General features: G+C 37.1%; 1 protein-coding gene across 9 annotated transcripts in view; it reads left to right on the top strand.

The window, feature by feature from the left end:
- LOC107673389 (armadillo repeat protein deleted in velo-cardio-facial syndrome homolog) overlaps window positions 1–14,139 on the top strand; it is a 215,621-nt gene that overhangs the window by 143,738 nt on the left and 57,744 nt on the right. For 6 of the 9 annotated variants that reach the window (XM_016466950.1, XM_016466955.1, XM_016466949.1 and 3 more), the window contains 2 exons: window positions 1,718–1,738; window positions 7,206–7,825. In XM_016466950.1, coding sequence (XP_016322436.1) covers window positions 1,718–1,738; window positions 7,206–7,825 — 641 coding nt within the window. Of the gene's footprint in view, window positions 1–1,717; window positions 1,739–4,551; window positions 4,669–7,205; window positions 7,826–14,139 lie in introns of all 9 variants that reach the window. The other 3 variants (XM_016466953.1, XM_016466952.1, XM_016466958.1) reach the window with 2 other exon arrangements.

Here is a 14,139-nt window from a genome sequence, read left to right as displayed (position 1 = left end):
AAGTCGCTTTGGATAAAAGCGTCTGCTAAATGACTAAATGTAAATGTAAATGTAAATGTAAATGTAAATGTCCTCACAGATCTCAAACTTTGACTTTTGACTTGACATTTACAGTTCTCACTTCAAACATCGACACAATCACACAAAATCAGTCAAATCGCTCAGGTCTGAATGAATTCATCATATTTTCCTCACATGCTGCACTAAATGTTTATTTCAGTAGGAAGACGCCAGAAAAGACGCGCAAGTAGCGCCGAACGCGACGAAAACAGTACAGAAATGAGCCTGTAAAATATTGCTTAAAGCTGCAGTCCGAAGTTATTTGAGCAAGTACATAACCAGCTAGTGTTCAAAACAATCGCCTTACTTTAGCCTGTTTCACAACGGTTAGCTTATAATAATGTTTTCTAATTTGAGTGGTACGGGAAGGTTTTCGCGGGAAATTCGAGCATGCCGCCGCATCATTTAATCACGTCTGTAAACATAAAGTTGTTGTCCCGGCTAGTAGGCTATATCGCATGTGAGGATCCTGCAGGTGGCGAATTGTTTATAGCCTTTTCTCACAGCAGCTGGAATAATTAAATGTATCATTTTAATAGCGGATTGTATTCCAGAAAGGACTATGTGTTTATGAAACACGTGAAATTAAATTATATTCCAGTTTTAAATGTGCTTCTGATTACAGATAGCCTGGGATTACACAAGATTAGTATTTTAAAGAAAACCAGTTCGAAGGGAGCATAATTTGCTTTTTGGGTTAAAATAATTTCTTAATATGAAATTCGAGTGGTTTGACAATTACAGATTAGACTGTACAGAAATTGAAATCTACTTGCTTATACACACTATATTCACATAGTCACGTAATACTGATGTTGTTAACATGAACAATTTGAGAACAAAGTATAACAATAATAACAATTTGCACGGTTTGATGTGATATGAGCTAATTTAGATTAAATCACCATTGGTAGCGCGATTTAGTGTAATGCTTTTTTTCTCAGTTGGTCAGAACAAATGTGGCAGACTTGTTACTTGCTTGTTCAGATGATAATATACGGTGAAAATTCTTATTTGGGTCATATATTCCAAGATGTAGGCTAGAATCTGTGATTCTGAAGTACAGTGAATATCCACACCGGTGTGGTGACTGACTGCCACACATACTCCTCAAAACATTAGATTCATCGGCGCTAGAGCCGTGCCGACTCACAACCCATGCAAGCTAGATAATTCCGCAGACAGCTGCAATTGCAGGTTTTCAAACAGAGATGGCGACAAAGAGGCAAAACTTACAGACTGCAGCTTTAAAAACAACAACAACACTGGTATAAAGCTTTTGTCCAGGGAGAATAGAGAGAGGTGTTTTGATGTGGTTTACAGTAGTCAGAGGGTTCTAGAACGAGCGAGTGTTTAGTTTCACCCAATCAGCTCTTTAGTGATCAGACAGAGGGATTAACATGGCAGACTAGTGCCTCTTTACCAGTAACAAGGCTCAGCTGTATTGAACCTGAGAGAGTTTGCAAAAACACATAACAAAATACGTTAAAAGGCTAAAAAGTTGAGGGCTTTCAAGAAATAAAAATGTTGCTCCTAATATTCTAAAGAGAAACATTCTCAGTAATAGTAATAGCTCTGTTTAGATCTATTCATGTTGTAGTTTTATAAGCCACAAGGTCTTGATTTGTCTTTGCTTTTGTTTTGTTGTTTGTAAAAGGACAATGTGACTAATATGAAGGTGAGTTAAAATCTCTCCCTCACATACGCTTTCTCACACACGCCTCTTGTCAGTCACCATTATTTGTGCCCATTGAAGCTCAGCAATGCACAGCATCTCAGCGTTAGTCTGAAATCACTGCATAAAGCTTCATTTGGCAGAGCGGTCACCTCTTAACGCCCTTTACTGCTACAGTCCTGCTCATGAGTTTACATACCCCTTGCAGATTCTGCTAAATGTTTATCATTTATAAAAATAAAAATTTGAGAGATCATTCAAATTGCATAAAAAAAATACTGCCCTGATGATAGTGACGATGATGATAACATGAGCAGACAGCTGTTTTGCCATATTGTTAGACAGGAGCTTCTCGTTGCTATGGAAACATTGAAACTAAATGTTGCATTGTGTGAACGCAGAACCTTTGTTTGGAATACATGTGGTTCTAAACAGATATGCTATTTGATTGCAGAGTTGAAGGTACATGTAAACATTGCATTCGGATTGCATTTTTGAATTTTAATTGAGGAAAAACATACGTGACCCTCTCTGTCAAATCCAGGCTAAAGTCTCAGAATCTAATTATGAGATAACAAGCATCAAAGTTTGATTTCAACCATTAATTTCATTACGATTTCAATCTTTGACATGGCCTTACTCAGTCAATATTAAAGATATCAAGGTTACATTTTCGCAGAATGTTGTTTACCTTATGAAGGATGATTTTATGTAGAAAACAGTAAATCACAAAAAAAAACGTTAGACTTTAGCTGGGTTTTCACAGCCTGGGTAACATATAGTATATAAACATTATAAACACTAAACATATTATAAAAAAGCAGGTGACTCAATGGAACTCAATCTAATTTGCCACTAGGAACAATTGAGGGACTCCTATATTAAGAACCGAGAGTATGTAAACTTGATTTGTGTCATTTTCATTGTTATTTTGTCTTTTGTAAGAACACTTAAAACTAGCATGAAATGGAACTTCACACAGTTTTCTAAATGCATCTTATTGATTTTGTTGTGAATGGTTTATATATTCATGCTTTTTTTTAGCTAAAAAATTTGTATCACAACAAAAATTAGTAATAGTATTAGTAAAATTAGTATTAGTAGTAACTTGACCTTTGGTGAAACTACAGACTTTTCTTTGGTTATATATGCCAGATTTCTCCAATCATTTAGACTCCCATCACTTTCATACAAATGACTGCAAGTTTGCATTTAAATCTACCTCCATCTAATCAATAACTGATGGATTATGCCAAGTCCCCACCCTATTGTTTTTTTACCAATGTATTTCACAATTTAGAAGAAAAGATTTGTCACTACTTTGATTACATTACAACTTTAAATAGCGGCTATGCCGCTTCTGAGGCAGTACAAAAAAAAATGTGATCTCTTATTTTCCAAAACATCTTATATATTCTGCAAAGGGCATGTAAACTTATGAGAAAGGGATTATGTAAAGTGTACAATACATACAGTATCAGTGTGCACACGAAAACAAGCAGCTGTATGAATGCACAAGCATTAACCAATGTGCAAATAGAAACAGCTCTGTCCTACAGTGTAACACAACTGACAGTTGATGCATAAGTGGGAGGAAGTGAAGGGTAAAAGTATGGTCTTACTGCTGCACTGTTTCTCACCATTACACCACTCACACACTGCCAAACCTATGAAGCACACGAAGGAATAACATCACGGAGCGTGAGGTGCATGTGTGTACAGATTTGTGGGTCCTTCTGTCACGTTGTTGTGTTTGGGCTGATATCGGGGTTGCGGAGACAAGTTTATAGTCATGTAAATACATCAACTCCAGCCGCAGAGCTCTGGGTGTGTAGGATAAAAGCTATGCATTCCGTTACACCCTCGGTGTATTTGAAACCAAAGGAAGTACCTTTACATTCACAGTCAGCATCAATGTACTTCCTAAAGAAATGGCACCATTTCATTACATCTAATGATCTTGATCAAATTCAGTTGAGCTGTGGAGATAACCAAGAAAATATTACAGCTACACTGCTTATTTATTGATAGAACTGGAATTATATGAAACATATTTGAAAAATGGATATTGATTAATTAATTTACTTCAATCAGTCACTTCATCAGAAGCCATTTTTATTTTAAAACCGAAGGCACGGGATGTTCAAACAGACTTTATTGGTATAAAAGTTTATTTTAGTGTAGCGAAATTTGCTTTATACAGAATGTTAAGATATCTGTAACTGTGTATGAATGGTTAGTTAGCAATATAGAATGACTAAATTGCTAGATTAGAGACTAGAAACATCACAGACTGACTTATGTACTGATTTGATGCTCAAAGGTTACTTAAAATTGTGTCTAATAAAATTAGTAGCCAAATAAATATAATTTTTTGAGCATTCCTTTAGTTGAAAAGTTAAACAGCTTATGTGTAGAAGCCTCAGATGTAATATCTTGTGTTTCCTTCTCTGCTTCTCTGTTTTCTCCTCTTGGAAACCGTCCAGCTTCCTCCTGCTATTAAATGCTTTTCTATTAATTTTCTATTAAATGCTGGAATTACTCTTTTGTGAGGGACAAAATGAGACAATAAAAAAATATTTTGTCTCAAAGGCATTCTTATGTTTTCTTGTTTAGCCAGATAATTCACATCAAAAATTAATTCCCTGGCCCAGTTTGTGTTTTGGACTGTTCTGGACTATTAACAAGGCTTCATGGGAAAAGTCCTACTTTCATTTAACTGTTTCCCTTTCATTTCTGTTATAAGACTTGACGTTTCCATATCGCTGTATACTTTTCTAACTCATGCCTCCTGAACTAACATACTTTCACTGTAGGTGATCAAGGTGGTTAAAACCATCACACGCCGAACCTTCCAACCAGTGATCCTGATAGAGTCCAAACCATCTACTCCCGTACCTCCATCTACACCAACACCATCTGAAACAAAACCAGTAAAGAGTGCTTCTGGTTGACGTGTCTCTGCCTCCCATCTCACTAAGTCTCACTAAGTGTGTCTGTAACTCACAGCTGGTATGGCAGCGGTCTGTAAACCTAAATACCAGGGAGATCATAAAACCTATATAGAACTGTAAAATCTGGCCATGACGCCTGCATGCACCTTTTAACGGGCGGACATTAGTAAACACAGATAGATACCTTTCATTAGAGGCAACAGTAGCCTTGGTGGTTAAGCTCAGTCTAAATATAAGCCTCAGTGTCCTTCTAACTTTTTAAAATCTTTAAACTCGCCTATTTACACACACACACACACACACACATTTTTAGATTAAAAGATTAACATTTAGTTTTTTAATGCAAGTTATCAGTAAAAAGGCGTATTTGAAACAGTATTTCACTAAATGAACACAAATAAGTATATTTTATAATTTTCATCAAGAAAAATCAAATAAAGATTATAATGAGAACCCAATTCAAAATTCATTGTTGAAGCATGATTTCTGCATCTCCTCTGCATCTCACTTTGGTGTCTGTTTTAACATGTTAACTTCATGTGTGGGTGTTAAGGGGTGTTCACACTGACAGCGACTAGAAACGGAGCAACTTAGTCATTTATTTGAGTTGCCGGTTTGAGACAGCATGAGCAACAGAGACAGTTGGCGATGCAACAAAGTAGCAACACTGACAACAACCAGTAGGAGTGCAGACAGTTCTCCTTACAGCTGCACATGTAATTCACCTCATAAATACAGTCGGATACTGCAATCGAGTGTAAATGCCTACTTGCAAACAACCGTATAGCAGTTTGTCGACCTCCCTCAGTTAAATTGCCATCAGTGAGATCGCTGCTTTGATCTTAATGATGTTTGTTAAAATTAACTGCAGTTCCCCAAAAAAGCTGCGTACTCCATTAGTTAAACACATACTGAGGTCTGTAAAAGTGAAATAGCTGTGACTGTGGTTACAGATCTTTCCCCCCTTTAGACATAGACACATCCCTTGTGATATTACGCACTGACAACTGGCCATGTGGCTTGTAAGGGTTCACACACAAATTCACGCAATCGTGGTTCATCTCCAATGACGATTAATTTTTATCAAGCTCATTCATTTCCAAGATGAATTTACAGCCATGGACAAAATAGCCAATTAATTGCTTTGCGGAAATTCACTGAGCAGCAAATTGGTTTCTGTATCAGCATTGAACCTTCAGGAGCAGCAGCACTCCATCCTCTTGACAGGCAGACATTTGTAGAATAAGAGACTGGATTAGCACTCAGAGGGGAATAGTGATTTATTTAACTTGAGTCATAAAGACGTCAGTGCCCTGTGATAGACACAGAGAACTAGAACATCACTCAGGTCCATGTAGTCTGGTGGCAGTTCTTATGTTGATTGATTTACTGTTGTCATTTACACTGTTCTCTTTTAGTATGTGGTAATGGTTTACTTAAAGATTCCTCTAAAGGGTGTGTTGAAAGTTAGTCCCTCATTTAGTAAAAAAGTCAAATAAATGGCAACAATGCAGCAGTAGCAGTTCTTGTTGACAATGAAATGCTGCCCCATTAGTCAAGAAAGTTTAGATAGAAAGTTGTCTATGTAAGCAAAATACTAGTAAATGTTGAAATAAGAACTAATGTTTGAAATGGCTAATTATTTTGAGTTTGTAAACATATTAACTGATATAATTTTAATATTTTTGATCACATTTGAAAAAGTGAATATATTTTTAAACAAACCAGTAATAAAATGAAATGTAACTGACATACTTCAAAAAAGTTGATTTATATGTATTTCACTTTCATTTCAATTTCATTCTCATTTTTTTCAGGATAGTTTGATGGATGGAAAGTTTAAAAGAACAGCATTTATTTAAAATGATTTTTTGGTAAAATTATAAAAGCTTTTACTGTCAGAATGTTTTGATGAATTTAATGCATCCTTGCTGAATACAAATAATAATTTATTAAAAAAAAAAAAAAGCCAAAATGACAACTGGACAGCATTTAATGTTGATAAGGGCTGACAAATACTTAAAATAATATAGCATGTGAAATGTTTTCTATAGCTAAATATAACATTAGTCCCTTAGTTTAAGTAGTAAAGACAGTTTGTTGCTGCTACTTAACTGTTAACAAAGTTTTTGTGATGAGAAACTTTGTAACAACTGCCACCAAGAACCCACAAGCCTTATATTTTCAGTTCTAGCTGTATCGTTACTGATGAACACAAAGCCTTTTAAAAAAACTGGAAAAGATCTTCAGTCATTTCACTGCACAGTGTGACATCCACTTCCCTGCTGATGTTAGACCACTAAGTCAGTGTGCTGCACTTCACTCATAAATGCCTGTGGTTGTTTTGGCTGCTATGATTTGAGCAATCTGACATAACAGCTGCATTTTGAATGGGCCTCATATCACATATAGGCCATGCGCAAGGCATGGCCTATATGCATAAAAAGCACAAACTTTCACTTCAATAATTGCGACTTGAAATTCTGCTAACTCTGTTGCTTTTTCCATCATCGTAGGTCACTAAGATGGTCAAGACAGTGACAACACGGACAGTTCGACAGGTGCCGCTGGGTCCCGATGGCCTTCCTCTTCCAGAGGGCTCGTCTCCACTTGGAAGCTACACTGACTCTATTGATCGGCGCTACATGAAAAACGGCGAGCGCTTCATCACACCCCAGGCCACTTCCACCCTCACACGCTCGTACAACAATTACAGCGACTCCTACAATGACACTCCTGACAGTCAGTTTCGCCATTACGCCCTTCACGATGGATATGGAGACGTGGCCGACAACTATGGAAGTCTGTCTCGCGGAGTCAGTTACAGGCCCTATCGGCCCTACATGCCCACCGGTGGATACCGGCCGGAGAACAGCTACACTCTCCCTATCCGCAAGGACGACTATGGCCATGTGGCCCAGCCTCAAGTCCCAATGGGAAGTAGCACTGTGGATCTCAATCGTTCTCAGCCTGAGCGCTTTCAACCCGAACCCTACGGCCTAGAAGACGACCGCCGCAGTCTAGGCCCAGAGGACGAAGAGCCGTATGACCTAGAGCCTGATTATTCCACGGCTAACCGCCGCACACTGCCCGGACGTTCCATTCGAGAGCCATTGCGCAACGGCCCCCGCGTAAGGTAAGAATCGTGCCGTTGATTTGGTTTGTTTGCTTGTGCTGCTGTGGGTTAGCGCTGTCTTTTGTCCATGATTGTAAGCAGCTTTGATGTGATTGCCTATTGAAGAGATTCAATGCTCCAGCTCCTTGTGATTCAAGGATTCACATTCCTTCTGCCAAAGATTCAAATCTGAGTTTTTATTACTGTATTCAAATACAATAATACACTCTCTGTATTATGTTGATTATTATCAGAGAGAATTTTCCAATGACAGCCTGCTCAGTGCATCTTACAATGTGTTGTTGAAAGTAAAAATAACTTCATTGTTTACAACCCTGTTTCAGTCTCTTTCAATATAAAAGTCTTTACTGCAAACTCACAAACTCATAAAACAGTCTCTTGTTGCCGTCTAATGGCGGAACAATGTAACTAAATGAAAATGTTGAAGCAAATTTTCAAATAGGTGTTATCTTTATTAACAAAAACCACATTCTCGCCTAATAAACTCTTAAAACTACATTTCATGACACAAAAACAGCATTATTTATAAAAAATTATAGTGAATTTTAGTGTCCATCATGACACTGGTTGTGAGAAATACTGCAAGCGGAGTGATACAAACAGTGAAACAGTAGGGTTGTGCAAATAATCGAATGCGATGATCATGCGCATCTCGTCAGTAAAGCCGGTTCTGTGATTAGTAGTAAATCTCCATCAAGTGCTTTCAGATGGAGTGGCATTTACTACACAGAGCCGTAGTTCACTCTAGGGCTGTGCAATTAATCGCATGCGATTGTCATGCGCATCTCGTCAGTAAAGCCGGTTCCGTGATTAGTAGTAAATCTGCATCACCTGCTTTCAGATGGAGTGGCATTTACTACACAGAGCCGTAGTTCACTGACAAGTTACGCAATATCGCGAATCATAATCGCAGGTGATACATCGCCGATAATGAACACGATATTGCGTAACTTGTCAGTGAACTATGGCTCTGTGTAGTAAATGCCGCTTTATCTGCAAGCAGGTGATGGAGATTTACTACTAATCACAGAACCGGATTTACTGACGAGATGCACATGATCATCGCATTTGATTATTTGCACAGCTCTATGAAACAGTTGGCATTCTGCTATAACTAGAATATCGCACTGCTTGTAAAGGCTCTCAGCCAATCAGATTCGAGAACCAGAAAGATATGTATTATTATTATTTAATATTATTATTATTAAATGGCATGATAGGTGGCATTGAGACAAAATTAGTTTATATCCCTAATAGTCTTATATTGGTACAGTCTGATATTGAATGGATGGATGGATGTTGAAATTAGAGATTGCACACTTTTTTTGATTGTTTTGCTAACATGTGTTTGTGCTAGAGTTAAGTGAGGGTTCAGTTTTCTCTCCACCCCTAAATGTTCTCCCTCTTGAGCGGAGCGACCTTTGCTTTCACAACCAAAGACAGTTGAAACCAAAGACATTCTCCTACTTAAAAAGGACACATTTTTCTGTTGTTCTGACCCCAGCTTGCTCTTTGCAGAGATTAGAAAATGCAAAGCAAATGACATCTGACATAAAGCAGAGGGCTGCATATGTGTAATGAAGAGCTCTTCTTTTTGATCAGTGATTTCTTTCTTTATGGTAGATGAAGATAGAACATTTTTACAGTATTTTTATCTTCTAAGACAGAACAGGGAAGAAAAGGAGAGATGTTGTTATCATGAAACATGTTTTCCTTGTCATAGTCCTCTAGTCAGTATCAGCACATTCCTCATTATGAGGATCTGTAGCAGTTTTGACAGCCCTGTGTGTTGCGGGAACACAGTTTATTTTTAATTAGGATGCACACACATATACAGCAGGCAATCACCATCACAAGCAGCATACACAACTTTTGACCACTTCCTCTTTTTCAGCCCATAATGTATTTGTGTACATCCGTGCCAAAATTATAGTGTAATTAGCAGTGATGTCACCCCTCTTACTCCGAATGTCAAAGTCTTGCGTTTTGCATCCATCATTAGCATTTCCATAATAACAGATGCTGACAAAAAATCTCGCTAATGAATGTGTAAAATGAATATGTTAATTAGAGCTTATTGCTTTGCAGTTTGGAAACCCGCAATTATAAAACAGCCAAAATTGCGACATTTAGCAAAGAAATGGTTGCCAAGTGCCGTGTTTGCATAGTGCATTTAATTTGTTAAGCCAACTCTAGGTCTCTTCTTTATCTCTCTTTCTCTATCTCAGTGGAGCTGTTGTTGTCAGAGTGATTAATAGTCTCTGGTGAACACTGCCAGACAAAGGGGGCGTCTCGTCTCCAGCCATATCTCTAATGGTTCATCTCTCCTTAGCTGATCCTCCCTGCACCTGCCACCAGTGCTACAGCAGAGCAGCCATAAGGTCGTCATGCAGAAATCTCCCTGGAGACCACCAGGGACCACTTCCTATGTGCTCATGCTGAACTGATAACAGTTATATAGTGTAGGCAGAAAGAGACAAATATTCCATCCTTTATATGGAAGTTTGGTCATGGGACTAAAGACTGAAAAAATTAGTTGGTGAAAAGTATTATATAGTAATGTAGAGCAGAATCAAGTTCTTATTTAGTACCAGTTTTGTTTTCAAATAATCCTGAGTTCATTGTTTTCACACATGCATTCTTCCTCTTGTGAAGCGGAATATGCTAAAATACAGCGCAAAGCATACATAGCAATCAGTGTAGTCTGATTTCCGAACAAATTTATTTTTAAGTGAATTACTAACTTGCAGCACTGCCAGTATAGTCTGATTCCCAAACAAATCATTGCAGTGAGTTGGTTGTTTTTAGTGAATCAAACATTTGCCTTGTTATTAGAATAGTCTGATTCCCGAACAAATGATTTGAATGAGTTGGTTCTTTCTAGTGAATCAGTGTAGTTCAGTTCTCAAAAGAACGATGCTTATGAGCTGGTTCATTTTAGAGAATCAAAGACAGATTAGCACAGCCACTGTAGTTCGTACCATACAGTATAACCGCAAAAGCACCTGTTTTTTTTTTTTTATTATTATTTATTGTGATTCATGATTTATTTGTCAAATGAAGTGAAAGATCTGTTTCTTTTTTTTCTCACTTGAATCCACAAGTAATCATTAATCCACAAGTAATTTGCTCATTATAAGAGTGGAGTGAATGATTATTCAAATGAGTGATATCTCAGTACTGTGAGACTCTTGGAATAATATGAAACTCTTGCAAATGTGCTAAGGTTTTCCTCTTTTTTTTCTATTCGGAGGCATAGGCATTTATCCAAAAAATCTAGAAATAAATAATTCAGAGAAAGGAAATGATGGGAGAACAAAATGGATGTAGTAATGGGCACATAACTTTGTGGTTTTTGCTGGCAATGAACAAAAAACACAGACACACATATTTCTGGAACATGAAGAACATTTGGCTCATTATCGAGGCATAGAATCCGTTGTAATAACTTCAGAGCACCACATCTTGTGGAAGAGCATCATATGTAGTCGAAGTGCTTTCATGTGCTATGAATACACTCGTATATACAATGATGTGTGTGTGTGTGTGTGTGTGTGTGTTTGTGTGTGAGGGAGAGAGAGAGAGAGAAGGAAAGAGATGAAACTATCTGTACAATGGCAGTGTTATGAACAATCGTTTTGAGCCCTCTCGTTGTCTCAAAGTGATCTTTTCACTCTGCACCTGACACCATTGTGCCATCTTTCTGATGAGTTCTGGCAGAAGCTTTTTGGCTGAAATTCATTATTTACTCTCGTAAATAATGCAGTTCTAAACCCATATTTTTTTCTTTTGTGATACAAAAATATGGATATTTTTAATACTTTTATTTGGTCCTGTCTATGCAATTACATTGGCCATGGCTGTTAAAAATCATGATAGAAGCAGTCATGATAGCCAAAAGCTAATAGAATAATAGCTTTGTGTGAGGATCAGAGCAAAATTTGTCAAAAGTTATTCACTACTAATCTTACTCTCCAGCTAGCTGTTAATTCCGAAACAGTAAACAGATGTTTGCATCAAGTTGAACACCATCTGATCGTTCAGTGTGATTTGTACCCCAACACGATTGATTCATTTATTGATACGATTCTTGACTTAAGTTTAATTCACTGATTCATTGATCCGGTGGTAACTGTGAAGTGTGAACTATGTATAGACAAGAGCTGTGTCTCACAGAAAAAAAAAGAACCATATTCTGTAACCAAAACTGTTGTTTTAATAGGTGCCTTTCTATGTAAATACTGACTGGCAGCGATGCAGCAGGGAAGCTGCATTTGGTTTTAGATACAGCATATGTCCACTCCTTTTTATTTCCAGTCTGAGTAAACCAGCAGCAAAAACCTCAAATTACTGCTCTTAATCAGTGCCTAGTCAGTTTGAGAGTTTACACTCTGTTTTCTGATGTATAAATTCAGGAATACCATTTTGTTTAAGCTGATCCAATCTTTTCAATTTCAAGATTAGTTTTGGGTGAAAAGAACTTAAAATAAGATTCTGCTGTAGAGTTATTTTTAGTTATCCAGTGCTTAGCTTGACTAGTGGATGGAAGAAACAGCAAGTCACTCTGTAAATCCTATTATACTTGGTCATACACACCGTCAAACGTGAGTCATGCTGCCTAAGCCTGTCTGCCCTTTCTATATTAGCTGCTCTGGTTAATTATTTGCATCAGCATGAGTCTTGGTGGGAAGAGTATTGAACTGTTTAACTCAAGTAGACATAATGTATCCTGTGTGCCAGCCGTGTTAATGTTAGTTTGCTCCCAACAGGTCTGGCACTGGTCGCCATTCAGACATTACGTCAGTTAATGATTTTTCCATCATTCTGACACTGAATGGCACTTGGATGGCATTTCCAAAGCAATAAAATGCTTCCAAATGTACCATGTGGTCAGTAACCACTCTCTTAATTTGCATGAAATCTGTTGGCATGTTACAATAATAAAGCAAATGATGATTGTAATGAATGATGACCGGAGCTGGCCTTTGCAGCAGTGTTCTGTGAACTGCAAAGAGTATCATTATGTCAAGTCATTTCACTCAGTGGCCACCTAGGAGACATGTACCACACTTACCGTTTCAGTTTCTCCCATTAACATTTTCACAACTTAGAAAATTCAGTTGTCTCTGATTACATTTGACTAAACCACGATTGGCATAATTGCTCATATTTTAATTTACTAAAGGACTAAGTGCTGCTAGAGGAAAAATTATATAAACAAAACATAACTATGAACTCTGAAAATAACTGAGGATAATTAAATTGAGGAAAACTTTTCCAAACAGTTAAGCCTGTTGAGCAACCAACAATTTATTTGAATGGATTTGCTATTTTAGTCATGTTGTGCAAACTTAACTTAAACAACTTCATTGTACCCACGGTGAAATGAAAGTGGAAAACACATATTTTTCATATTTATTTAATAAAATATTTAAGTAAGCAAACTTTGAAAGTCTTTTATGTTCACAAAGGCTGCATTTATTTGATCATAATATAGTAAAACATATGAAATGTTATTACAATTTAAAATAGCATTTGTATTTTAGTATGTTTTAAATAGTAAATTATTCCTGTGATGGCAAAACTGAATTTTCAGCAGCCCTTACTCCAGTCTTCACACGATCCCTCATAAATCATTCTAATTTGCTGATTTGCTGCTTGAAAATGGCTGTGCTGCTTAATATATTTGTGGAAACCTTTTTCACAATTTTTTAATAAAAGTTCAGAAAAATAGCATTTTTTTAACAGAAATTATTTGTAACACTGTAAAATCTTTACTGTTACTTTTGATCAATTGAATGTCCTTGAATAAAATGTAAAAAAATTTCCAAAAAAAATTGCAAATGCTACAATCTTTGTGTCTAGGAGGAGACGTTTCACCTGACAACATGTTGTACCCCTGCTCTGTCGTACATTCCTTTAGTGTGCTTAAAACTCTTTTTCCCTCTGGGACCAATCAGATGATGTGTTCTTCATGTACCATCATAGAGTTAATGCCCCATTTCATGGCCAAATCATCTCTTTATGATGTCAGATGTATGAACTGCTCATTTAAAGCACTACCATGTAACAGCTAGCTGAGATTTCCTCCCTCTGTAATGTGTCCTCAAATCACCTCCAAAGTTGCAGTACATAATTAACATAAAACTCTCATTAAAAGTGCATCCCTCACAACCGCCAGCATTCTCAGCTGTGGCCCATTTTGTCAAGTCACACATCAAAGACTTTGTTCAAACTGTGTGTAAATCCGATTTGTTTTTCAAATCTGGTTTTTAGAAGTCTTTTCATAACTAAAATAACTAAATCTGATTATA

Source organism: Sinocyclocheilus anshuiensis, unplaced genomic scaffold (genome assembly GCF_001515605.1).
Source record: "Sinocyclocheilus anshuiensis isolate Anshui unplaced genomic scaffold, SAMN03320099.WGS_v1.1 scaffold508, whole genome shotgun sequence".
NCBI lineage: Eukaryota > Metazoa > Chordata > Actinopteri > Cypriniformes > Cyprinidae > Sinocyclocheilus > Sinocyclocheilus anshuiensis.
This window is presented reverse-complemented; position numbering and strand designations above follow the sequence as displayed.